Source organism: Erinaceus europaeus, chromosome 20 (assembly GCF_950295315.1).
Source record: "Erinaceus europaeus chromosome 20, mEriEur2.1, whole genome shotgun sequence".
Taxonomy (NCBI): Eukaryota; Metazoa; Chordata; class Mammalia; order Eulipotyphla; family Erinaceidae; genus Erinaceus; species Erinaceus europaeus.
Genome location: NC_080181.1, coordinates 12,273,715 through 12,298,539, shown reverse-complemented (window position 1 = coordinate 12,298,539; position 24,825 = coordinate 12,273,715). Strand labels below are relative to the sequence as shown.

At 52.3% G+C, this 24,825-nt stretch overlaps 1 protein-coding gene across 1 annotated transcript in view; it reads left to right on the top strand.

The window, feature by feature from the left end:
* SORL1 (sortilin related receptor 1) overlaps positions 1-24,825 on the top strand; it is a 219,383-nt gene that overhangs the window by 158,185 nt on the left and 36,373 nt on the right. The window contains exons 25-33 of the mRNA XM_060179854.1: positions 603-725; positions 4,961-5,080; positions 10,736-10,861; positions 15,786-15,893; positions 16,711-16,842; positions 17,210-17,341; positions 18,507-18,641; positions 19,632-19,787; positions 21,337-21,486. Coding sequence (XP_060035837.1) covers positions 603-725; positions 4,961-5,080; positions 10,736-10,861; positions 15,786-15,893; positions 16,711-16,842; positions 17,210-17,341; positions 18,507-18,641; positions 19,632-19,787; positions 21,337-21,486 — 1,182 coding nt within the window. The remainder of the gene's footprint in view (positions 1-602; positions 726-4,960; positions 5,081-10,735; positions 10,862-15,785; positions 15,894-16,710; positions 16,843-17,209; positions 17,342-18,506; positions 18,642-19,631; positions 19,788-21,336; positions 21,487-24,825) is intronic.

Genomic DNA, 24,825 nt, shown 5'->3' with positions numbered 1-24,825 from the left:
GGTGCTAGAATCGAGGTCCCTGTCTCAACCTTCCTGACTGACCCTCACAAACTCTTGTCCATTTTCCTCCTTTTACTTCAAGGAAATTGCCCCACAGGGAACACAGGAAAAGGCCCAACTGGAGCTGGAAGCCTGCAGGGTCCATACCCCTCCCCCTGCGTCTCTCCCCACTGTCTGTGTGGCCCAAGCTGAGCGCCACCTCCCTGTCTGGGATGGCACGTTCCTTGGCTTTCCTGCCACCTCAGCCCTCCATGCCTGAGGGAAATCTTATCTCTTCCTTCACTCTCTCCCCCTTGCAGACCTTTCTCCCTCTCCCAGCCGTGATCCCATCTGGGAAGCCATCAGTGCACAGATAGACCCTAATCTCACTGGGCTGTAGAATTGGCAGTTTTCATGCCATTATATTATTATTATTATTATTATTATTATTATTATTATTATTATTATTATTAGCCATCTGGCTTCATTTCTTTTGCTACAATTAAAATCAGCTTCCTGCTTTGTTTTTTGGTTCATTTAATTGGCTTTGCAGTAGGCTATGTTTAAAGAGAGCTAATCATACGTAATACGTCTGTCACCTGTTTCTGTGCCTCCTTTTGCAGCCACCACCATTTGTGACCTGGATACCCAGTTCCGATGCCAGGAGTCTGGGACCTGCATCCCCCTGTCCTACAAATGTGACCTTGAGGACGACTGTGGGGACAACAGTGACGAGAGCCACTGTGGTAAGGGGACACGGTGCCCAGGGAGTGAGGGCCAGGAGCAGTGCCAACAGATGGATGCCAGGGGCCAGCCCCAGCAGGTTACTAGGGTGTTCTGACGGAGGAGGGGCGTCGGCACAGAGTGAGGAAGAATGAGAGATGAGTTGATGCTGAATCAGTCTCCAGCAGACATCTCTGTCACAGTTAAGCAGAACTTTATTTTTATAGTCTCATAAGGCTTAGATCATTCAAACAAAAATCACCAAGGCTTTGACGATTAATATAAAAATCACCAAGGCTTTGGTCACTAATAACAAAAATCATCAAGGCTTTGATTATTAAAACAAAAATCACCAAGTAAGAACAGCACAGGTAGGGAACACCTCCTGCTTTGTGGAACATTCACATTCCAGGGGCACTTTTCTCCCTAGAGATCACATCACAGTTTCTGTGTCTTTTGTTATTACTGTACCTGTGTGCTAGGCAGATGTCCTATTGATTAAGATTAATATTCTACCTGTATGGTTATGCCATTCTCTTGCCCTTATGCAGCAGAAGCCCTTATGCAGCAGAAGCCGTTGTTCATAGAAAGTTCAAGCGTGTCATGTTTCTAGGGGCCTTAAACAAACTGAGCAGCCCATTTTTCATAAATTCTGCTCCATTGTTCAATCAGGGAGTTTTGTTTTGGTCCTTACTGAGAAGGCACCAAGGTGGTGCTGACCTGGCCGCCTCTCCATAAAGTTAAGCTCTCTAGCTGGTAATCCATCTTCTGTGTATGCTCACTATGTGACCTAAGTTCTTGTGTACTATTCCTGCGTAAGGAAGTGGGAGCATAGTGGTGGGTGGCAGATTAAAAGGCCCATTGTATCTAGGCAGGTACCGTAACTTTCCATTTATTAATTATGCTATGTAAGGTGGCCCCTCCACTATGGGAAACACTAATCTTTCCCTCTATTTTAGTGGAAATACTAAAGGAAGTGGTATAGATAAAGGGGAAAACAATTTTTCCTCTTGGAGCCTCCTGAAAAATTCTGCATTACTGATATTGCTTGTTCCATTATGATCAATCTTACAGAGTGCAGTGCAGGTTTTGTCATTACTTCTGTTATTGATCAGGCTCTGAGTCTGGCCATAGGTAAAGATTATCAAGACCACACAGAGCTTAATCCCACGCCCTATACATGGCAAAGGCAAGATGGTTTCAGTTTGGCCTGGAGAGTCCAGCCGTTCTGAACTTCCTACGAAGCTGGTATTGTGTCAAGCAGCTCGCATGGTGGCTCCTGTGCCAGATGGGGGTTTCTGCAGTCTTTCCCCACACCCGGCTACAGGGCCTGTCCCCTCACAGGGCAGGCGGGATCCATCTGCAAAGCCGTGGGACCTGCTGGCCAGGGCAGGGTTGCGGCGGGCGTGAGTCTGCTAGCAGGAAGCCCAAACTCCTCTGTGAACCCAGGTGGTTGGGATCAGCTTGGTGTGCATTCTCTCTGGTGGCTATGAGATCAGCCTCCAGAAGACACAGATCTGTTGTACTTTTGTGTATTTTTTTTTTCTTTTTTTGCCTCCAGGGTTATCGTTGGGGCTCGGTGCCTGCACTATGAGTCCACTGTTCCTGGAGGTCATTTTTCCCCATTGTTGCTCTTGCTGGATAGGGCAGAGAGAAATTGAGAAGGAAGGGGAAGACAGAGAGGGGGAAAGAAAGACAGACACCTGCAGACCTGCTTCACCGCCTGTGAAGCGACTCCCCTGCAGGTGGGGAGCCGGGGATTCAAACCGGGATCTTTACGTGTTACCGCCTGACCTCCCTGTTTTTTCTTTAGGACTAATCAAATTCAGTAAACTTTGCTACTAGTCAGCAGATGGTACCTGTATTAATGGAGGAGGTTCCTGAATGCTAAGTTTCATTAAAAAAAATTAGTTGGGGGCAGGATGAGTTAATTGCACATACTATGAAGCACAAGGACCCACATAATAATCTGGGTTGGAGCCCATGGCTTCCCCTGTGCGGGGGACACTTCACAGGCAGTGAAGCAGATCTGCAGGTGTCTTATCTTTCCCTCCCCCTCCCTACCTCCCCTCCTCTCTCCATTTCTCTCTGTCTTTTCCAAAAAAAATGGAAAAAATGGCCCCCAGGAGCAGTGGATTTGTAGTGCAGGCACCAAGCCCCAGTGATAACCCTGGAGACAAAAAAAGAAAGAAAGAAAGAAAGAAAGAAAGAAAGAAAGAAAGAAAGAAAGAAAGAAAGAAAGAAAGAAAATTAATTGTTGGAGTTGCATGAAGTGATAAGGAGTCACTAGCTCAGTCCTTAAAATTCTCAGCTTACTCACCTGAGGCCCATAGAGGTTGGGGTCTTCTTTAAGGGGCGATAGGATCTCCCAGATTCCCAGGCCCTCTTCCTGCTGTCATCCTGCCTCTCCCTCTCAGGGGTCTGTGTGTCTGATGGGGCCCTGGCACCTAGCTGGGGATGGGAGAGGGGGCGTATGTGTGAACTACACTGCACACCAGCTTGCAGGAGCCACAGTCAGGGAGGGGAAGTGAGGGAGCAGGCAAGACACTGATAAGATGTCAGGACACATGGCATGGCCCGGCCCTGCCCTCCAGGCTGGTCAGCAGGTTGTGCAGAGGCCCGTGGAGCCGGGCAGGGACTGACATCTGGGAACAGAGGAAAATGACTCCCAGGAGCAAGGTTACAGAATTTGCCTTCATCTTACTGAAACCTGAAGTTGCAGAACGGCACCCCGGGGAGTCACGATGGTTCCCTGTCGTTCTGCCCTGCTTCCTGCCCCACTGAGCCAAGGGTTAGGTTAGATCCTGCGACTTGCTTTGCTTTGGTTGGAGGACTCCAGTGTGGCTCCTGGGAGGGGGCTCAGCAGGTGTGTGTGTGTGGGGGTTCCCAGAATCTGCTCCCCAGCACGGCAGTGATCCTCTGGTCTGTTCTTTGGTCAAGGGTTACTAAAAGGATGGAGGCAGGCTGTGTGTGTGTGTGTGTGTGTGTGTATGTGTGTGTGTGTGTGTGTTTCCTCACTCACTGGGAGATGGTCTCCCTGTACTAAAAGATTGTAGGCAGGCTGTGTGTGTGTGTGTGTGTGTGTGTTTGTGTACTCCCTCATGCACTGGGAGACAGTTCCTGCCCTCAGCTCTCCACAGTGCCACCTCCCAGACCCATGACAGCCTCACTCCCGTCATAGATCCTCGTCCACATCAGAGGCCTCCAGACCGTGTCACCCTAAATATCAGAGCTACCAGCCTCAACTTCTCTCTTGAGTGGGGCAGCCAGGCCACCTTCCCTGCCCCCAAACTGCTCCTGCTTCTGCAGAATTTTTTTAAAAATCTGTCTTAACGACATCCCTAGAGCCTGAGAAAGATGATGTCTGTGGTGCTTCCTTTTCAAGTCTGGGGCTGTTGGTGTATGTGGGGGGGTGGTGGTGGTGATGGTTCCTGTGCCCCTGACTCCCATCCTCCTGGAGAGGGCCCATAAGCTGTGCGCCTGGAGCTCGAAGCAGTAGGGAAGGTGCAGGTGGCGCTCTTTCAGGCTCCTGCCTGTCAGGCCCGGGGAGAGGCCATTAGAGCACAGGACTTGCGGTCCAGAGTCCCCAGACTCAGTCCCTGCAATGGTCTTCATGCCACCCCCCTCTGTCTTCCCCTCCTCTCTACATTTCTCTCTGTCCTATCCAACAACAACGACATCAATGATAACCACATCAATGATAAAAAAAATAACCTCTAGGAGCAGTGGATTTGTGGTGCAGGCACTGAGCCCTTAAGGCAAAAATAAATAAACAAACATAAATCTGTGTGTTATTCTCAGATTAACTTCCAGAGGCCCTTACAAGATCAGGTGTGTGTGTGTGTGTGTGTGTGTGTGTGTGTGTGTGTGTGCGCGCGCGCGCGCGCACATGCAGATTCTTGAGAATTTCTGTTTCCTGAGGGGCCAGGACATTGCTCCTCAAGCCTCCCAGCCAGCACAGGCAATGCTAGTTTAGTCTCTAGTCCCCTGTCCTGGCTGGAATGGGTACGGCTGCCCCCTCGTCCAGAGGCCAGTAGCTGCAAGTGATCGAGGGGTCTTTACCACCCCCCCAAGCAGTCTGTTGCACACAGAGCCTTGAAAGCCTCCAGGACCTCACCTCCCTGGTTCTGATCCCATCGCCGGCCCTCTTTGGATAATCACGCACAGTGGGTTCACTTCTGACCCTCAGGAAGCCAGCCCCAGAGACAGGTGTCTGCCCGCCCCTGTGCTCACTGCCCTGTCTGTGGTTTCCCTGCAGAGATGCACCAGTGCCACCAAGACGAGTTCAACTGCAGCTCTGGCATGTGCGTCCGCTCCTCCTGGGTGTGTGACGGGGACAATGACTGCAGGGACTGGTCCGATGAGGCCAACTGCACCGGTCAGTATTTCCTGCGCTCGGTCCTCCGCGGGCTGGTGGGCAGGACTGTAGTGATTGATAAGTAAAAAAAAAAAAAAAGGGAGGGTGAGCAGGACTGTAGTGATTAATAAGTAAAAAAAAAAGGGGAGTGGGCGGCAGTGCAGTGGGGTAAGCGCACGTGGCACTATGTCACGGGGACTGGCATAAGGATCTGGGTTCAAGCCCCCGGCTCCCCACCTACAGGGGCGTCGCTTCACAGGCGGTGAAGCAGGTCTGCAGGTGTCTGTCTTTCTCTCCCCCTCTCTGTCTTCCCCTCCTCTCTCCATTTCTCTCTGTTCTATCCAACAACAGCAATAACAACAAGAGCAACAAAATGGGAAAAATGACCTCCAGGAGCAGTGGATTTTTAGTTCAGGCACTGAGCCCCCCAAAATAACCCTGGAGACAAAAATAAATAAATAAATAGAAACTTCACAGGTTTTGTCTGGGCTTTAAACAAACGGGAGGTGTATTACATCACGTTATTCAGGTACAGTGAAACAGGCAGAGTGGCAGAGATCGGCCAGTCACCTTGGCAAGAGCCATGAGCCCATAAGCTCCGATTCAGTGGTTTTATGATTATCTACCCTGACCACTTTCATTCAGATACATCTTGCCACCTGGATTACAGAGGGGTTTGAATCTGCATCCTTGTACATAGTAACTTGATGTTCAACCAGCTGTGCTGCTACCCAGCCCTGCTTTACCGTTCTTTTTCTCTCATTTAAATTGCCTCTAGGGTGATTGCTGGGGCTCAGTGCCTGCACGATGAACCCATAATTCCTAGTGGTCATTATTTTGTTTTTCCCTTTTCATTTGATAAGACAGAGATAAATTGAAGGGGGGGGGCTCCTTTCTCCCTAGAGAGGGAGAAAGACAGAGAGTCACCTGCAGACCTGCCTTGTTGCTCATGAAGCTTCCTCCCTGCAGGTGGGGAGCAGGAAGCTGGGCCCCAGGCCTTTGCGCGAGGTGACATGTGTGCTTACCTGGGTGCGCCACTGTCCGGCTCCCCATTCTGAAAGTCATAGTGAAGCCTGCTATGCAGATCATCCTTTTTTTCCTCCACAAATTCCTTGACCCGGGCTGCAGTTGATCTTTTCCACCTTTGTAATGAAATGCTTTTTCTCCCTGCCCCTCTCTTTCTTAAAATTTCTTGAGCATGTTTGTATGAGGCAGACACTCAGTGTGAGAGAATTTGCCATTGTTGTCTAGACAGAAGCATTCAAGAAAAGGAGAATGTCAGTGTTCCTTACAGCTGGCCACTTGGCTGACATCCTACAGACTGGTCAGTGCCCCCGAGCTTCCGGGGGGGGGGAACTGGAGCCCCCAGACTTTCCTCCTGGAATTGTCATGTGGGAATCCATTAGCTCTCTGGAATGGTTTCCAATTCAAAATGATATGCACGGGCGGAATACTAATAAGAGACCAGAACAGCCGTGAGTGTAGACAACGATTTTTTTTTTTTGAAGAGGAGGAAGATTTTTCACAACCATTGGGCTTACAAAACAGATAAATCATAAAGTCTTTGAGGCAGGGTGTTACTGGGACCAAAGCTGAGGTGACCCCATGCTACCCCATGCTACCCTCACGCCTCTTATCGGCCTTTTAGGCAGCTGCTGATGGGGCTCTGAGCATCAGAGACTGTGAAATATATATATTTGGATAGAACAGAGAGAAATTGAGAGGGGAGGGGAAGATATATAGAGAGAGACATCTGCCCCCCTGCACGTGGGTAGCTGGGAGCTCTGGAACCGGGATCCTTGCACCGGTCCTTGCGCTTCGCACTATGTGCGCTTAACCCAGTGCGCCACCGCCCGGCCCCCGAGGCTAAGAAATATTGAAACTTCCCGCAGGCTTGCCTGCAAGCTGCCTGGTAGGCCTTGGTTTTCAGAGAGATAAAAAAGTCGATGAAGAACCACTGTTTGTTTAAAGTGGTTTAGAAAGAAAAAAAAAATCAGATTCATTGTACTTGAGACTCCTGGAAACACACACACACACACACACACAGCAGTTGCCTCAAATTGAGTAGAAGTTCTCGAGGACGTTGTAAACCAATTTTCCCGGCTCTTCAGTGGCTCGTGGCTGCCGTCTCCGCTGAATAAATAATGCGGCTTGCACTCAGCCTCCCACTCCTGTTTGTTTTGGCCCCTCTGTTGTCAAGCCGTCTTCTCCACACAGTTAGGCAGACAAGAGAGCCCATCCATCTCAGTTCTGTTATTTGATGCCGGCTACGCACAGGGCCAGTGCTGGCTGTCCTGCAGCGAGCCAGCATGGCAGCGCCCACTCTGTGAGGAGCCAGGGGAAGCCAGAGGCAGCCGGCACTTCCAGGGGCTGCTTGGGTCGGAGGATTCGAGACGCTTTTGAATGACTTCCAGAGGCTCCCACCCCTGTGTGCAGCTGTTCATGGTTGGTCGTGACTCACACAGCTGTCCATGGTTGGTCGTGACTTTCTGTCCTTTCTTTTCTGGTGATGGTAGTGGACACTTTCTAGATGTCATTCTAGAGAGAGACGGTCTAGCTTCTGGGGGCTTCATTTTTTTGTTTGTTTTTGAAATGTGGCCCTAGGGCCTTGGACATATGTGAGAACACCACCTTTATATAAATCACTTTTTAAATAAAAAATTTTAGACATATTTATTTATTTTGCCTGCAGGGTATCTCTGGGGCTCGGTGCCCGCACTACGAATCCACTGCTCCCGGAGGCCAGTTTTTTCCATTTTGTTGCCGTTCTTGTTATTGTTGTTGTCGTTGTTGGATAGGACAGAGAGAAATGGAGAGAGGAGGGCAAGACAGAGAGGGGGAGAAAGACAGACACCTGCAGACCTGCTTCACCGCCTGTGAAGTGACCCCTCCCTGTAGGTGGGGAGCTGGGGGCTTGAACTGGAATCCTTACGCCGGTCCTTGCACTTTGCGCCAAGTGCCTTTAACTCGCTGAGCTACTGCCTGTCCCCCTAACATTTTCATTTTTTATGATTTTTTTTTAATTATTGGATAGAGACAGAGAAACTGAGAGGGGGGAGGAAGATAGAGACAGAGAGACACCTGTAGCCTTGCTTCACCACTCGTGAAGCTTTCCGCCTGCAGGTGGGGACCAGGGACTTGAACCTGGGTCCTTGTGCATTATAACATGTGCTCTTAACCAGGTGCGCCACCATCTGGATCCCTTTAATCATCACTTAATTTTAGAGAGAGGAGAGAGGGATGGAGAGGAAGAACAGCACTGCTCCACTACCTGCGAGCATTCTCCAGGGCCCTCTGTGGCGCCCCCTTGTGGTGCCAGTGTTCAGTCTCCGGCCCTCCTGCCTGATGAGCCCTGGGCTACTATGTGCATTTTCTTCTGGCCCTTTGCATCCTTTTTTCTTTTCTTTTCCTTTCTTTTTTCTTTCTTTCTTTTTTTTTTTGCTGGGGTAGAGTTGGGAATTGGACCCAGGGCCTCACACCTGCAAGGCTTGTGCTCGACCGCTAAACTACATCCTTGGCCTTTCTTCTCATGCAGGTACAGGGTCGGTGAGAGAAACAAAGCTAAGTAGCACTTGAGGGAGAGATACCACAGTATGGAGTTTCTCCAGGTGCCATGGTGCTCCCCTGGTGGAGCCAGGACTCGTTCACATCCAGTCTGTGTGCATGGCAGGATGTGCGCCCTGCATGCTGAGCTATCTCTCCGGCCCTCGTGGCAACTTTGGGTCAGATCTTTCACGCTCTTCGAGTCCGCACTTATCCTGCGTGGGAAACTGGGTGTCTCATTCAGAACCATGAAGCCACTGCTGCTGAGGATCGACAAGGGCCCTTAGAAGTCAGCAGACAGGATGAATCTGAGACACCCCCCCCAAACAGAGGCCAGAGTGGCTTTAGGACTCAGCCTCCTGAACCCCCCAAACGAGTGACGGCCTTTACAGGAGCATCTAGAGTGTGAGGGAGAGCGGGGAGTGCAGGGCAGGGCTGCTGCTGCTGCTGGCCGCTCACTATCTCTGCAAGGGGGCAGTCTCTGTCTCCTCACAGCCAGGGAAATCGCTCAGCTGCCAGAGCGCAGGATCTGCGTACCTGAGGCTCCGCGTTTGATCCCTGGCGCCAGACATCTCTCTGTCACATTTACTTCAAGTTCTCTAACTGCCTCGGGCATAGCTCTTGAGTGCAATAGTTGCTTTCACCTAAGTAATGTTTCAGGTGTGTAAAGTAATCAAGTTCTCTGTCACATGAAACTATGTCTCATAGGAAGTAAATAAAAATCAAAGCGGGGGTGGGAAGGCGGGTGATGGCGTACCTGATTAAGTGCTAGGATCTACTCGAGGACCCGGGTTCAAGCCCCCAGGCTCCCCGCCTGCACGGAGGTCACTTTGCAAGCGGCGAAACAGGTCTGCAGGTGTCTGTTTTTCTCTCCCCCTCTCTATCTCCCCCCCCCCTCTAAATTTCTCTCTGTCCTATCCAATAAAAGAAAAGAAAATGGCCACCAGGAGCAGTGGATTCTTAGTGCCGCCACAGAGCCCCAGCAATAACCCTGGAGGCAATGAATAAATAAATAATCAAATATAAATATAATTGGGTAAGAGATCAGAGCACTCCTCAGCCTGAGCACGTAGGACTACTGAGGCTCAAACCCGGGGCCCTGTGCATGCACGTGCTGTGCTTTCTTGCTTTTGAAGGCTCTTCTTGGCCAGAAGTAAGTTTGTATCTCCCCTTCCTATTTCTTGTTTGTAAAAGCAGGTCTCTTTTTTTCTTTTTTCTTTTTCTTCCCCAGAGCACTGAGCAGCTCTGGCTTAAGGGGGGGGGGGCTCAGGGGATTGAATCTAGGACTTTGGAGCCTCAGAAATGAGTCTCTTTTGCATAAACATTATGCTGTCTATTCCTAAATGTTAATATCTGTTTATTCCCTTTTTGTTGCCCTTGTTTTTTATTGCTGTAGTTATTATTGTTGTTATTGATGTTGTTGTTGTTGAATAGGACAGAGAGAAATGGAGAGAGGAGGGGAAGACAGAGAGGGGGAGAGAAAGACAGACACCTGCAGACCTGCTTCACCGCCTGTGAAGCGACTCCCCTGCAGGTGGGGAGCTGGGGGCTTGAACTGAGATCTTTACGCCGGTCCTTGTGCTTTGCGCCACCTGCACTACTGCCCGACTCCCCTGTGTCTTTTTATTTATTGAATAAATATAGTCAGAAATTGGGAGGAAGGAGGGGACAGAGGGTGACAGAGAGACACCTGCAGCCCTGCTTCACCACTCGCAAAGCTTTTCCCCCTGCAGGTGAGGACTGAGGGCTTGAACCCAGGTCCTTGTGCACTGTGACGTGTGCGCTCAGCCAGGTGCGCCCTAAGAGTGATGCCACAGCACCTGTTGTGCCCGGTGCTCCCAGAGGCCCCAGGGGTTCTCCCCGGCCCTGGCGGGTGGTGAAGTGTGTGCCCTGCTTGGCGGGCTGCCTCCCAGGCCCTCCAGTGAGTGTGTGTAACATCCTTTGCTTCCTGAGCCCACAGACTCATGTCCTTGCCCTCGCAGGAGAGGAAAGGGGCCCCCAAGTGGTCCCCGCTGGCACCCCCTCCCGGCCCGGGGAGCTCAGCCACTGGGGTTCAGCCCTAGCCTCTGTCTGCCCCTCCAAGCTTCTCCCTGCTGAGGGGAGGCTCTGACATCTCTTCTGTCCTGCCGGCAGCCATCTACCACACCTGTGAGGCCTCCAACTTCCAGTGCCACAACGGGCACTGCATCCCCCAGCGCTGGGCCTGTGACGGCGATGCCGACTGCCAGGACGGCTCTGATGAGGACCCTGTCACCTGCGGTGAGTGCAGCCGGGCCTCCCACACCCCTCCCCTGGGCGAGGCTGCTGGGGGCGGGGCAAGTGGCAGGTGGGCCAACACATAGAATGTGGGGATTGGGGGGTGGGAACTGTCTGGTGGGGAGCCCGGAGCAGGGCTGTGAGAGGGACCCTCTAGAAACTCTCGTCGGCAGGCTGCTTGCTTCCCCACCTTTCCAGAACTTTGTATTTCCCATAACGACTCAGAAGACTAGAAATGAACCCCCAACTAAGCCACCCAGAATGCCAACTACAGACATAACACCCGTGCTCTGTAACAAATTAACTGTAGTCGGTTCCTGTAGAAAGAGCAGCTTTCATAGCTCTGTATTTTCTTTGAGGGTCCTCTGGGGAAGGGTTCAATACTCCCCCCTTCCAGTATAATTGATTTTAAACATATTCTAAGGTTGTTTATCACCATTAGGTTAGAAATGGACCAAACACAAGATAGCTTCCCCACAAACTGTGTGTGTGTGTGTGTGTGTGTGTGTGTGTGTGTATGGCTAAATATATCTTTAAATTTTTAATTATAAAATGGAAATAATGACAAGACCATAGGATAAGAGGGGCACATTTCCACACAATGCCCACCCCCAGAACTCTGTATCCCATCCTCCCACCCCCTCCCCTGATAGCTTCCCTATTCTTTATCCCTCTGGGAGTATGGACCCAAAGTCATTGTGGGGTGCAGAAGGTGGGAGGTCTGGCTTCTGTAATTGCTTCCCTGCTGAACATGGGCGTTGGCAGGTCGATCCATACTCCCAGCCTGCCTCTCTCTTTCCCTAGTGAGGCAGGGGTCTGGGGAGGTGGGGCTCCAGGACAGATTGGTGAGGTTGTCTGCCCAGAGAAGTCAGGTTGGCATCATGGTATCAATCTTAAGTCTTTTTTGGCTAAATAGTTTGAAGGCTCTCTAACCTTCTCTTTTGGCCAAATGCTGTCTTCTCCTCTCAAAACATTTTCCACAGAAGACTTTCTTCTGACATTTCCAGCCACCGAAAGTGTCTTCCACACCAGGCAGTTCTCACAAGCCTGATGGGCGTTCTGAGATTTAACTCAGTGTTGACACTGCTGAGACTCACCCTTGAAGGGCTCAGTTTCCCTGGAATGAGGCCACGTCACCTCTGCTCCACAGCCTAGAAATCTGGGCTTCCTTCAAGAAATCTCACACCTTCCTAGGGCTGGGGAATGTGCCAGAAAGGCTCACAGAGTGCAGGGGAACCGTGGGTTTACTGGTTTACAAGAAAATAAGCTGAGCTGAGGAGACAGCAGAATAGTTCTGCAAAAGACTCTCATGCCTATGGCTCTGAGGTCCCAGGTTCAGTCCCCAGCACCAACATAAGCCAGAGCTGAGCAGGGCTCTGGTGTCTCTCTGTATCTTTCCGTTTTTCTCTCCCCCTCTATCTCCCCTCATTAAAAAAAATAACAAATATTAAAAAATTTACAAATACATAAATAAGAGGATAGGATGAAACTGAGCATCCAGGAAGGGGAGATGAAGGGCTAGGTGTATATTGGGGAGGGGAGAAGGGTGCAGGGCCAGTCACCTCCCCCCCCCCATCTGTTCAACAACTTTGAAGCTCTCAGAACTCCGTAACTTTGAGGGGTGTTAAGGCATTTTCATTCCATTGGCATTGCCGACCATTAGGTAGGTCGCCAGCTCTCTCCTTCCCTGTAGGGTGGAAACTCTTTCTCCCCCTCCTCCTCCTCCTCCTCCTCTCCCTCCCCCTCCCCCTCCTCCTTCTCCTCCTCCTTCTCCTCCTTCTCTTCCTCCTCTTCCTGCTCCTTCTCCTTCTCTCTTTTAAAATAAAACTTTAATCACTTTTATTGAATAGAGACAGCCACATATCCAGAGGGAAGGTTGAGAGAGGGAGAGACAGGCATCTGCAGTACTGCCCACCACTCGTGAATCTTCCCCCTTGCAGGTGGTGGGGAGAGGCTTGAACCCAGGTCTTTGCTCACCACCGTCACATATGCGCTCAACCAGGTGCACCACCACCCAGCCTGGAAGCTCCAGACCTTTAATCATGGCTTTGGGGTTGGTGGTGGTTGGTGGCCGCCACACTGGAGCAGAGATGTCCCCTCAACAAGGACAGGCAAGGACAGGGCATTTCGGGACTCTGTGTCGGTCACAGCAGTGTGGACCGACCCCTCCACCTGGTTTCTGTGACTTCACATGGTACACGCCCAAACATGGTGGCACCCCCATGGCCACTGTCTGCACGTCACGTTCCCACATCAGGGAGGCGGTTTCCGTGTTGTGTGCGTGTGCGTGCGCCTTGCTTCTCCTGGGATTCCTGCGTAGGTGCACGCCCACTTTGTACCGCTGTCACCGTTCTCCTGGCCCCTCCTTGACTGGAGTGTTTTTCATTTTGCAACACACTGTGAAGCTATTGAGAAATGAGCTTGTTTTGATGTTTTATTATTTATGGGATAGAGACAGAGAAATTGAGGGGGTGGGGAGAGAGAGTGAGTGAAAGAGACAGAGAAACATCTGTAGGCCTGTTTCACCGCTTGTGAAACGCCCCCTCCCCCCACATGGGGACCAGGGGGCTTGAACCCGGGTCCTTGTGCATGGTGATATGTGCTCAGCCGGGTGCGCCACCTCCTGGCCTCCTGAGGTAAGCCTGTTTCTCCTTTGAGATGGTTCCTGGGACGTGTTCCTCAATGTGGAACCGCAGGGTCAAAGGTTCAGGTCAGTTTTACTGGTTGTCCTCACGTATTCCTGAGGGAACACAGGCATCTCTGCCCGTGAATTAGTGTGTCTCGCCAGCTGCCCTGACATGTCATACTTTATGGCTTTAGCCATTTTCATGAGTTTGATGGTCACAGTTCATCTTGCATACTTTTAATCTAATTTATACATTAAACTACTTTAACTTGTCTTTCTTTCCTTCTTTCTTTCTTTCTTTCTTTCTTTCTTTCTTTCTTTCTTTCTTTCTTTCTTTCTTGTCTCCAGGGTTATTTTCACTGGGACTCTGTGCCTGCCTGGCTCCACCATTCCCAGTAACCATTTTCTTGTTTTCTTTTCTTTTTTGATAGAGAGTAAGAGTACTGAGACACAAAGGGGACAGAGGCAGAGAGGAGACAGAACTATAGTTTTTCAAAACAGAGCTTTTCTGTTCAGTGGTAACAGCCACTTCCCTGGCAAGGTCTGCACTTCCTGTTCCTGTTTCTGTTTGCCTTCCCTGGACTGACGTCCCAGGACCAGTGAGTTTTTATAGGAGTAAGGCACACCGTCATGCCTCACACCTGATCCTTATGAAACTGTTCTACCAAGAATTGGGGTTTGGGGGCCGGGCAGTGGCACACCGGCTTGAGCACACATAGTACTAAGAACAAGGAACAAGGGTCCAGGTTCAAGTCCCTGCTCTCCACCTGAGGGGCCGGGGGGGGGGGAGGGGAAGCTTTGCAAATGGTGAAGCAGGTCTGCAGGTGTCTTTCTCTCTCCCTCTGTCTCTCCCTCCTCTCTCGATTTCTCTCTGTCCTATTCCATAAAAAAAGGAAAAATGGCCACCAGGAGCAGTGGATTTGTACTCCCCTGGAGGCTAAAAGAAAGACATGATTGGGGTTTCAGAGGCCATGGCAGCCCTGGTCACAATGTACCTTTAACTCAGTCGTGCTGGGCACAGGCTGACTTCACACTAGGAATCTGGCACTAAGTGCTGAGGTACTTTAGTTCTGCTTTATTTTCCTGGGAACTTACAGCAAAAACCTCAGACCCTTAGCAGTTCTAGCACACACGATAAGAGTGCTGGGTAATTCAGGTGGGCCGTGCCGAAAGAGAGCGGCTCAAAAGGTAATTCTAAATTATAGGACATATCCTCCTCGCTTTCTACTGACCCAAGTTTCTCTTCAAAAAAAGGACAAGGGAAGGGGGTCAGGCAGTGGCGCAGCAGGTTAAGCACATGTGGTGCAAAGTGCAAGGACCTGTGTAAGGATCCCGGTTCGAGCCCCCCCCCCCCGGCCCCCCACCTGCAGGGGAGTCGCTTCACAGGTGGTAAAGCAGGTTGGCAGGTGTCTGCCTTTCTCTTCCCCTTTCTGTCTTCCCCTGCTCTCTCCATTTCTTTCTGTCCTATCTGGCAATGACAGCAGCAATAACAACAATAAAAATAACAACTACAACAAACACAACAACAAGGGCAACAAAAATGGCAAAAATGGCCTCCGGGAGCAGTGGATTCGTAGTGCAGGCATCAAGCCCCAGTGATAACCCTGGAGGCAAAACAAATAAATAGAGATAAAAAAATAAAATAAAATAAAAGGACACACACCTAAATAATTGCTTAGTTAACAACACATTTACCCATTCAAAATAGAAGTAAGAAATAGGTGTACGGTGCAAGATTCCTCCCTCACCTGCCTGCTTTCCACTGTCCCCCTGGGAATCTCTCCTCAGAGAGCCTGTCCACATGCCTTTGTTGGCAGATGCAGGTCTGGACACGTTCCCTTTCACATGTGCCCTGTGCACCGCACACTCCTCTCACGCAGCGGCACATCTAAGAGGGGCTCGCAGAGTCCCCGCTGGAAGAGCCAGGCGGTGGCTCACCCAGTTATGCGCACACATATGCCCTAGTTCCCACCTGCTTGATGAGTGGTGAAGGAGGGCTGCAAGTATTTGTCTCTTCCCCTCTCTCTATCTCCCCCTGCCCTCTCGATTTCTCTGTCTCTGTCTAATAACAAATAAGTAAATACAAAGTCCCTGTTGGTGACTTTCAGTCCGTGACAAGCAGTGATGCAGTGAGTAGCCCTGCCCTTCATGGCCAGCTTGTGTGGGCAGAGCATCTGTCTAGAGGTGGCTCTATGGGGCCAGAGGGGAGGCTCTGGCCCTGTTGCCTTGTGGAGACCCTGCCCGCATGGAGTGCCCGGCGGACCCCTCTTGGTCACTGTCCCTGCTTGGTTTGCATTTCAGAGAAGAAGTGCAATGGGTTCCACTGTCCCAACGGCACCTGCATCCCGTCCAGCAAGCACTGCGATGGTCTGCAGGACTGCTCGGATGGCTCTGACGAACGCCACTGTGGTGAGTCCCACCGGGAAGCAGAGCGGACTGCACCTGTGACTCTGGGCTCCCAGGGGCCGGCAGGGCGGGGCGGGGCGGGGGGGGGTGGAAGAGAGCAGGGCGGGGCAGCAGCAGCACCGGGCAGTGGTGGGCTTGGATCGCACTCTGGAGAGAGGGCCGTTACACCAGTTTCTCCTGCTTCCTGGCTTGATTGGTGTCACTGAGTGTTACTTGGGTGACGTTGTGAGAGCATGTAGCTTTTTTGATTTTTAAAACTTTATTTGAGGGGCTGGGCGGTGGTGCACCCAGTGAAGCGCACACAGTACTAAGCTCAAGGACCCCGGGTCGAGCCTCCGCTCCCCACCTGCACAGGGGAAGCTTCAAAATCAGTGGAGCACATCCGCCGGTGTCTCTCTCTCTCTCTCTCTCTCTCTCCATCCCTCCCCTCCTCCCTCCCTATCTCCTATCCAATAAAATGAAAAGAAAAAAAAATCTCTGGGAGCAGTGGATTCGTAGTGCTGGCACCGACCACTAGCCATAACCCTGGCGGCAAGAGAACATTCTTAATGGGACATAGAGCAGTTGAGAGGAGTGGGGGAGATGGAGATGGAGAAGGAGCGAGACAGAGACACCTGCAGTACCACTTCACTGCTCCGGAAGTAGGGACTCGAACCCAGGTCCTTGCACTGAGTAGCATGTGCACTCTACTGGGTGGGTCACCCTGCTACCATCTGCGGAGCCTGGGGGCACACGGGGTCCTGCACCTGGGCGTATCTCCTCGCTCAGCCCCCAGTCTGCAGGCGCTCAGGGCCCCTCTCTCCCGCCGCACCCCTCCCAGAGCCCCTGTGCACACACTTCATGGACTTCGTGTGCAGGAACCGACAGCAGTGCCTCTTCCAATCCATGGTGTGTGACGGCCTCGTCCAGTGCCGCGACGGGTCCGATGAGGACCCGGCCTTCGCAGGATGCTGTGAGTGGGGCTGGGAGCCAGTTCCAGGTGTGGCTGGGGGGGTGGGGGTGGGCGCTGTTCCTTTCTGGAAGACTTCTGCCTGCAGCTGCAGGGGTCCCGCACGGTGGTCGCTGGTGTTTGTGGGGGTAGGGGTGGGGCTGACGCTGTCCAGAACTCGGTCACTGTCTCCAACAGGCCTTTCTCACACCCAGCCGTCTCCCCCTGCTGGGCTCCGGCATGTTCCTCAGAGTCTTGTGACAGGAAGTGCCCTGCTAGCCCAGCCGGGGCCTCGGCCGTGGAGACGTGTCTGCTCCCTGCTCCCGGTGGGGGCATCCTCCCTTCCTATGTCGGAGCGACCCGCCCCTCACGGCCATCTGTCCCTTCGCAGCCCAAGACCCCGAGTTCCGCAGGGTGTGCGGCGACTTCAGCTTCCAGTGTCAGAGCGGCGTGTGCATCAGCCTGATCTGGAGGTGCGACGGCATGGACGACTGCGGAGACCGCTCGGACGAGGCCGGCTGCGGTGAGCCCCCTTAGGGCGGCCCTGGGCAGGAGGGAGCCCGACCCTCACAGCTGCCGGTGTCCCCGCCACCGCCTTGGACCCCACTTGGGCAGCTCACAGTGCCTGTGAGGAGAGCGGCGGTGAGGGGTCAGGGTGATGGCTGTGGAGCCCCCTCCCGCCTCCCCTGTGAGATGCCCGGGGCTGGTGGACTCAGGGGACCTTGGCGTATCCGCAGCAGCAGCAGCAGCGGCTGGCTCCTTCCTTTGGCAAAGTGTCAGGGCCATGGCAGAACACCCGCCATCCCCAGGCTGTGGAGCACAGGGCCGGGGGCTTCTGTGGAGGGTGTGGGTGGAATTTTTAAATGACTTTTGTTTACTTATTTTTAGATAATTATTATAAGTGTAATTTCATATGTATATAAATACAAAAACATCTTTACATATAAATACACACAATGTATAAGTATGTAGTTTCATAGACATATTTATATTTTTCAAGTTCATGTAATTCAGTTTTCTCTTATTTGCTTTTTTTTTTTTTTTTTTAATTTTCTGATTTTCTCCAGGGCTGTCTGGGGCTTGGTGCCAGCACTATGAAGCCACCACTTCTGGAGACCTTTTTTCCCCTTCTTGTTTTATTTGGCAGGACAGAGAGAATTTGAAAGGGAGAGACATAGGGGGACGCCTGCAGACCTGCTTCACTGCTTGTGAAGCGTCCCCCCTGCAGGTGGGGAGTTGAGGCTTGAACCCGGGTCCTTGTGTGTGTCAATATGTGCACTGAACTGGGCATTCCACCGCCTGGTCCCTGATCCAGTTCTCTGTCTCCCTCTTATGAATGAAATCACGCATAGTTGTCCTTCACTTTATTTATTTTAATAAGAGAGAGAGCAAGAGAGAGAGAAACCACTAGAGCCCTGCTCAGCTCTGGTTTGTGGTGGTGCTGGGGATTGAACCTGGGACCTTAGACCCCGAGGCTTGGAGGTCTCTTTGCATCACCATCACGCTGTCTTGCCAGCCCTGGGTGTTATTTTAATCACACCCTAGGTCCCAGAAGCTGCCTGCTCGTTGCCTGGTGAAGACGCAGAAGCTGCCCCTGGCCCGGGGGCTCAGGGGGCTTCGCAGAGTGGGCGCTGTGTCCCCCGGGTGCAGGGCAGGTGGCTGACTGACGCTGTGGTTGGTCTCCTCAGAAAACCCCACGGAAGCCCCCAGCTGCTCCCGCTACTTCCAGTTCCAGTGCGGGAACGGCCGCTGCATTCCCAACAGGTGGAAGTGTGACCGGGAGAACGACTGCGGGGACTGGTCCGATGAGAAGGACTGCGGGGGTAAGAAGAGCGAGGGTCCCGGTCCGCCCCAGCCCACAGGGGGCCCGCCGTGTGCTCCCTCTGCAGCCCACCCGCTCGGCTTCCTGCTCTGTGGGGGCCGGGCTGTGGTGCCCCTGCTAGATGCACATAGCACTAAGCACAAGCAGGGGGGTCACTTTGCAGGCGGTGAAGCAGGTCTGCAGGCGTCTGTCTTTCTCTCCCCGTCTTCCCCTCCTCTCTCCATTTCTCTCTGTCCTATCCAATAAAATGGAAGAAATGGCCGCCAGGGCAGTGGATTCCTAGTGCACGCACCGAGCCCCAGTGATAACCCTGGAGGCAAAAAGAGAGACAGAGAAGCTCTGTGGGTTCTTCTCACTCCCTCTCCCATTTCGAGATGCTTTTCTGTCCTCCTGTCCTGTCCGTGGGCCCTGAGAGCTCTCCAGGCCTGGCTGCTGCAAGGGGGCGTCTGCATGGCCTATGGCCTCCCCCTGGAGCCCCTGAGCACCACAGAGCCCTTGGCCTCAGCCCGGCCTCCCTCCTGGGCCAGAGCCACGGGTATCGGGGTCTGTGGGGACCCACGTGCTGAGACGGGCGAGAAGCCTGGATGTGGGGTGCAGACCCCTCTCTGTGGTGTCAGGCTCCCACTCCCCACCCGCAGGGGGGACGCTTCACCAGCACTGACACAGGTCTCCAGTCTCTCTATCTCTTCTCCGCTCTCCATTTCTCTCTGCCCTGTCAAATAAAGCAAGAAGTGGGGGGAGCAGGCCGAGGGGAGATGCCACTGAGTTAGCCCCAGCAGCCTCTGTGGGACACTTTCCCCTGCCCCGCGCCCTCCCTTCACCTGCACAGCCCCCGAGAAACAAGCTCACCTGAGTCTAGTGGGCTCCGAATGTCCACGGTGAGGTGGTGCCCGGGGACTGTGCCGTTCACTCAGGTGCTGGCTGGGGGCCGGGCTCCTTGGGGTCTGAGGGGAAGCCTGTCGTGACCCGGGTCTTCTTGGTGCTGCTCCAGACTCGCAGGCCCTGCCCTCGCCGACCCCGCAGCCCTCCACGTGTCTGCCCGACTACTTCCGCTGCAGCAGCGGCTCCTGCGTGATGGACAGCTGGGTGTGTGACGGCTACCGGGACTGTGCTGATGGCTCTGATGAGGAAGCCTGCCCCTCGCCCCGTGAGTGCCGCCCTGGCCCTCCCCCTTGGGGGGCACACCGTCCCCTCCAACTGTCCTTGATGGGGGGGGGGGCGGCCAGCCCACTGCCCGCTGCCCTCTGCAGCCCAGGCCTGGGTTTAAAAGCTGTTTGGCTGCTATCCTCCGAAAAGAAGGCCTGCACTGCCATCTAGTGGAAAAACGTGGAGAGGCAGCTGAGTCTGTGCTCAAGGCCTCTCTGGGGTGGGGTAAGGGGCTCGGACCTTGAGACCCCCACCTAGTGCCTGCCCTTAACGGCCCCACAACACGGTCAGCAGGCGTACTTTCCGCAAGGAGTCTCTGCTCTAGGAAGAGATCAGGCCGTGCTTGGCTGTGCTCTGCACAGTCCCCTCTCCTCATCTGTCCCCGCAGAGAAGGAAGCCCCCCAGCCTCTGCTTTTCCTCACCCGTGGCCACAGCTTTTTCTTGGATTCCCATTCAGAAGGTCAATCCGAATCCTTTTAAAAGATGAATTTTTTAAAGTGTCATTCCTTTCATGAGATAAACCAAAAACAGTGCTCCAGCATAGGTGGTGCCAGGGAATTGAACTCAGGGCCTTGTGCCTGTACACCATGCACTCTACCTGCAGAACCGTCTCCCCAGCTACAGACATGCTTGAGGCCTGGTTGCAGTGCCGACCGAACAGAGTCCCCCTCATCTGCCCTCTTCCTTCCCTTCCCTTCCCTTCTTTCCTTCCTTCCTTCCTCCCTCCCTTCCTGTCTTTCTTTCTTTCTTTTTGCCACCAAGATTATCACTGGGTCTCAGGGCCTACAGGATAAACCCATGACACACCCAGGAATCTTTTTTTTTTTTCAGTAGGACAGGGGGGGGGGGTTGAGAGGAAGGACAGAGACAGAGACACGGGCAGCAGCACTGCTTCCCTGCTCATGAAGCTTCCCCCCCAAAGGTGGGAACCGGGGGCTTGAACCCAGGCCCGAGCATGGCAATGTGTGCATTCTACTGGGTGCAACACTGTTTTCCAGCCTGTCATAGTTTCTTTTTTCTTTCTTTCTTCTTTTTATTTTAATGAAATGTATTTTATGTATTGACTTGAGAGTGGAGAGAGGGAGAATCATAGCATCACATGGCAAACGCTAGAAGAAGAAGAAGAATAGCATCACATGATACTGTGTACATATATTCAAAGCTAGGAATCGAACTCAGGACCTCATGCTTTGAATCCCAGTGCTGCAACATCTGTGCCAAGCAGGGATCCTCCTTTGGCTCTGGACGGATGTGCTCCCTCCCCTTTGCCCACTGTCCTCTCAGCCCGGCCCCCTTCTTCCTTCTCTGCGAAACCCGCTCTCCCATGGCCAGCACAGAGCCACTTTGGTCTCCTGCAGCGAGGTCCCAGGCTTCGTCTCTGTCCCGTCTTTGTCCTGAGCAGCTCCTGTCTGTCCCCATGTCCCCACTGTCACCCCCGAGCTCTGTGAGCTCCTGACACCTTGAATCCGTTGCTGCTGTGGCTGGCCAGCTCCTCCTCACAAAAAAAAAAAAAAAAAGAACATGAAGGTTACGAATCTTTTTCTTCCCAGCAAATGTCACCGCTGCCTCCACACCCACCCACACTGGGCGTTGTGACCGGTTTGAGTTCGAGTGCCACCAGCCAAAGAAATGCATCCCCAACTGGAGGCGGTGTGACGGCCGCCGGGACTGCCGAGACGGTCAGGATGAGGCCAACTGCCGTGAGTAGTCAGGACGCCGTCCCACCCCCGGGGCTCCTGGGCACCTGAGGCCCCACTGCTGGTGCTCTGCTTTCTCGTCTTTCTTTTTCTTGTTATTTATTTATTCGATAGAGACAGAGGGGAGGGAGAGCTAGAGACAGAGAGACACCTGCAGGCCTGCTTTACCCTTCCTGAAGCAGAACTCCCTGCAGGTGGGGAAGGGGGCCTTGAACCTGAGTCCTTGCACAGTGTGATATGTGTGTCACTGCCACGCCTCGCTTCTTATTTGCTGCTGCCGGCTAAAGTGACACTTCTTTCTTTCTCCCTCTTTCTTTTTTTTTTTTTTTTTTGCTTCCAGTGTTATCACTGGGGCTCAGTGCCTGCACTGTGAATCCATAGCTCCTGTAGACCATCTCTTTTCCATTGTAGTTGTTGATGTTGTTGCTGCGGTTGGATAGGATGGAAATTGAGAGAGGAGGGCAGGGGGAGATAGTATAATGGTTATGCAAAAATATTCTCATTCCTGAGGCTTCAAGGTCCCAGGTTCAATCCCCTGCACCAGTAGAAGCCAGAGCTGAGCAGTGCTCTGGTTAAAAAAAAAAAAAAAAAAAATCAAGAGAGCAGGGGAAGACGGGGAAAGACAGACAGATAACTGCAGACCTGCTTCACTGATTGTGAAGCAACTCCCCTGCAGGTGGGGAGCCTGGGTTCAAACCGGGATCCTTACGCCAGTCCTTGTGCTCTGCACTATGAGTGATTAATTGGTGTGCCTCCAGGGTTACTGCTGGGCTTGGTGCCTGCACCATGAATCCACTGCTCCTAAAGGCCATTTTTTTCCCCTTTTGTTGCCCTTGTTGTTGTAGCCTTGTTGTGGTTATTATTGTTGATGTCGTTCGTTGTTGGATAGGACAGAGAGAAATGGAGAGAGGAGGGGAAGACAGAGGGGGAGAGACAGACAGACACCTTGCAGACCTGCTTCACCACCTGTGAAGGGATTCCCCTGTAGGATGGGAGTTGGGGGCTTGAACTGGGATCCTTAACGCCAGTCCTTGCGCTTTGCACCACGTGCGCTTAACCCACTGGGTGACCACCCGACCCCCCTAAAGCGCCATTTCTAAGCAAGGGAAGTAAAGGTTCAGAGAGGATCATGGGTTAGTAACAGCCTGGAGGTTTTATTTACATCTTACTGATTTCCACTTAGAACCATTATCTTTTCACCAGGTTGCCTGTGTTGTGAGTTCATGTGAGGGTATTAAGGATGCCCAAAGCTCACAACGTGCTAGTCAGGGGTTAGTGTAAAAATTCTATGCTTACATGAAAAGAATATGGACAGAGAGATGTTAAAACAGAGCAGCAGACTGACCCCACACTCACCCCCGAAAGCAGCAGGGCCGTCTCAGGCAAACAAGTGCACGCAGACTGTGTTCCTCTCCCTCCAGAGGCACGCTGGAGATGATAGTTCACAGGGCAGTGAAACAGGCTGTCTCCCCTGGCCGGGGGACGACCTCGGGGGGCAGGTGATGGCTCACTTCTACATCCTGACACCGGCTTCCTGCTTGTGCGTTGTTGAGACTTGTTTTGCAGAAAGCTTTCAGACATCCCACTCACTGTTTTTTGAAGGTATTTCAGTACATTCTTAACCAAAAAGAGTGATCGTGTGTTGGGGGTTTTGTTGGGAATGCCCTAAACAGTACCCTTCTGAGCACAGTCCCCCTCCTTGACTTTGCTATGTGAAGTGACACCCCACCATCCATCACTCATTGTACCCCCTTGTTTTTTTCTTATTTCCCTCCTTTTGTTGGCCTTGTTTTATTGTTGTTGTTGTTATTGATGTCATCATTGTTGGATAGGACAGAGAGAAATGGAGAGAGGAGGGGAAGACAGAGAAGGGGAGAGAAAGATAGACACCTGCAGACCTGCTTCACCGCCTGTGAAGCGACTCCCCTGCAGGTGGGGAGCCGGGGGCTCGAACCGGGATCCTTATGCCAGTCCTTGCGCTTTGCGCCACCTGCGCTTAACCCTCTGCGCCACCGCCCGACCCCCTTCTTTTCCTTTTATGCCTCCAGGGTTATCGCTGGGGCTCTGTGCTGGTGCTATGAATCCACTGCTCCTGGAGGCCACTTTTTCCATTTTATTGGATAGTATAGAGCGAAATTGAGGGGGGGGGTGGGAAGACAGAGAGGGGGAGAGAAAGATAAGACACCTGCAGACCTGCTTCACCGCCTGTGAAGCGACTCCCCTGCAGGTGGGGAGCTGGGGTTCGAACCGGGATCCTTATGCCGGTCCTTGTGCTTTGCGCCACTTGCGCTTAACCCGCTGCACTACAGCCCGACTCCCTTCCTCCTCTTAATTTTTAAGAATTCTCCTTACTGACACAATCCACAGAGTGATCTAGACCCTGCTTATGTTCACAAGTCTAAGTACACACTTGTTTACAAATAGATCTCCAGTCAGTCACAGTGACACTGAGTCAAGCCCCTCAAATTGTATCTGAATATCTCACATCATATATCCAAATGGGTGGTGACTTTATTGGGTTGTTGGAAAAGTCACGACTCATTTTTGCATGAAAAGCATGGAGAACATTGGCTAAGGATCTAGACATACATATTCTTTCTTTGTAAAAAAAAAAAAAAAGAGTTATTTTCTTTTTTTTAACTATTTATTCCCTTTTTTTGCCCTTGTTGTTTTATTGTTATAGTTATTGTTGTTGTTGTTGGATAGGACAGAGAAATGCAGAGAGGAAGGGAAGACAGAGGTGGGGAGAGAAAGATAAGACACCTGCAGACCTGCTTCACTGTTGGTGAAGCAACACCCCCCCCCCCTCCATTCACAGGTGGGGATTCAGAGGCTTGAACCCAGATCTTCGCGATCCTTGTGCTTCGCGCTGTGTGCAGTAACCAGGTGTGCTACCGCCTGGCGCCTCTCCTTGTTTCTTTGACGCTCTTGTGTGACTGACGCAGCCGTCTGTCTTTGTTGCCTGTCTCAGCAGAAGGCAGGGTCCTTTGCTCTTGTGCATATTGTTACATTCTGGCATCTAGTGTCTGGTCCACAGTAGGTCTTTCATGAAGAGACAGATGGGGGGATGGACGGACAGACGTGTGGAGGAATGGGTAGGTAAAGGATGTATTGATGGAGGGTGGGTTGTAGGCGGGTGGCTAACTGCCGCCAGAGTCTCTGAGCTTTCTCTAGGAGTTCTCTGAATGTTTGAATGCGATTTTCTCTGTGATTGACGCTCCCTGCCAATCCTCCCAAGGCAAACCCGTCTCACTCCACTTAGAAGGGCAAAGACTGGGGGTCGGGCGGTGGCGCAGTGGGTTAAGCGCAGGTGGCGCAAAGCGCAGGGACCGGCGTAAGGAT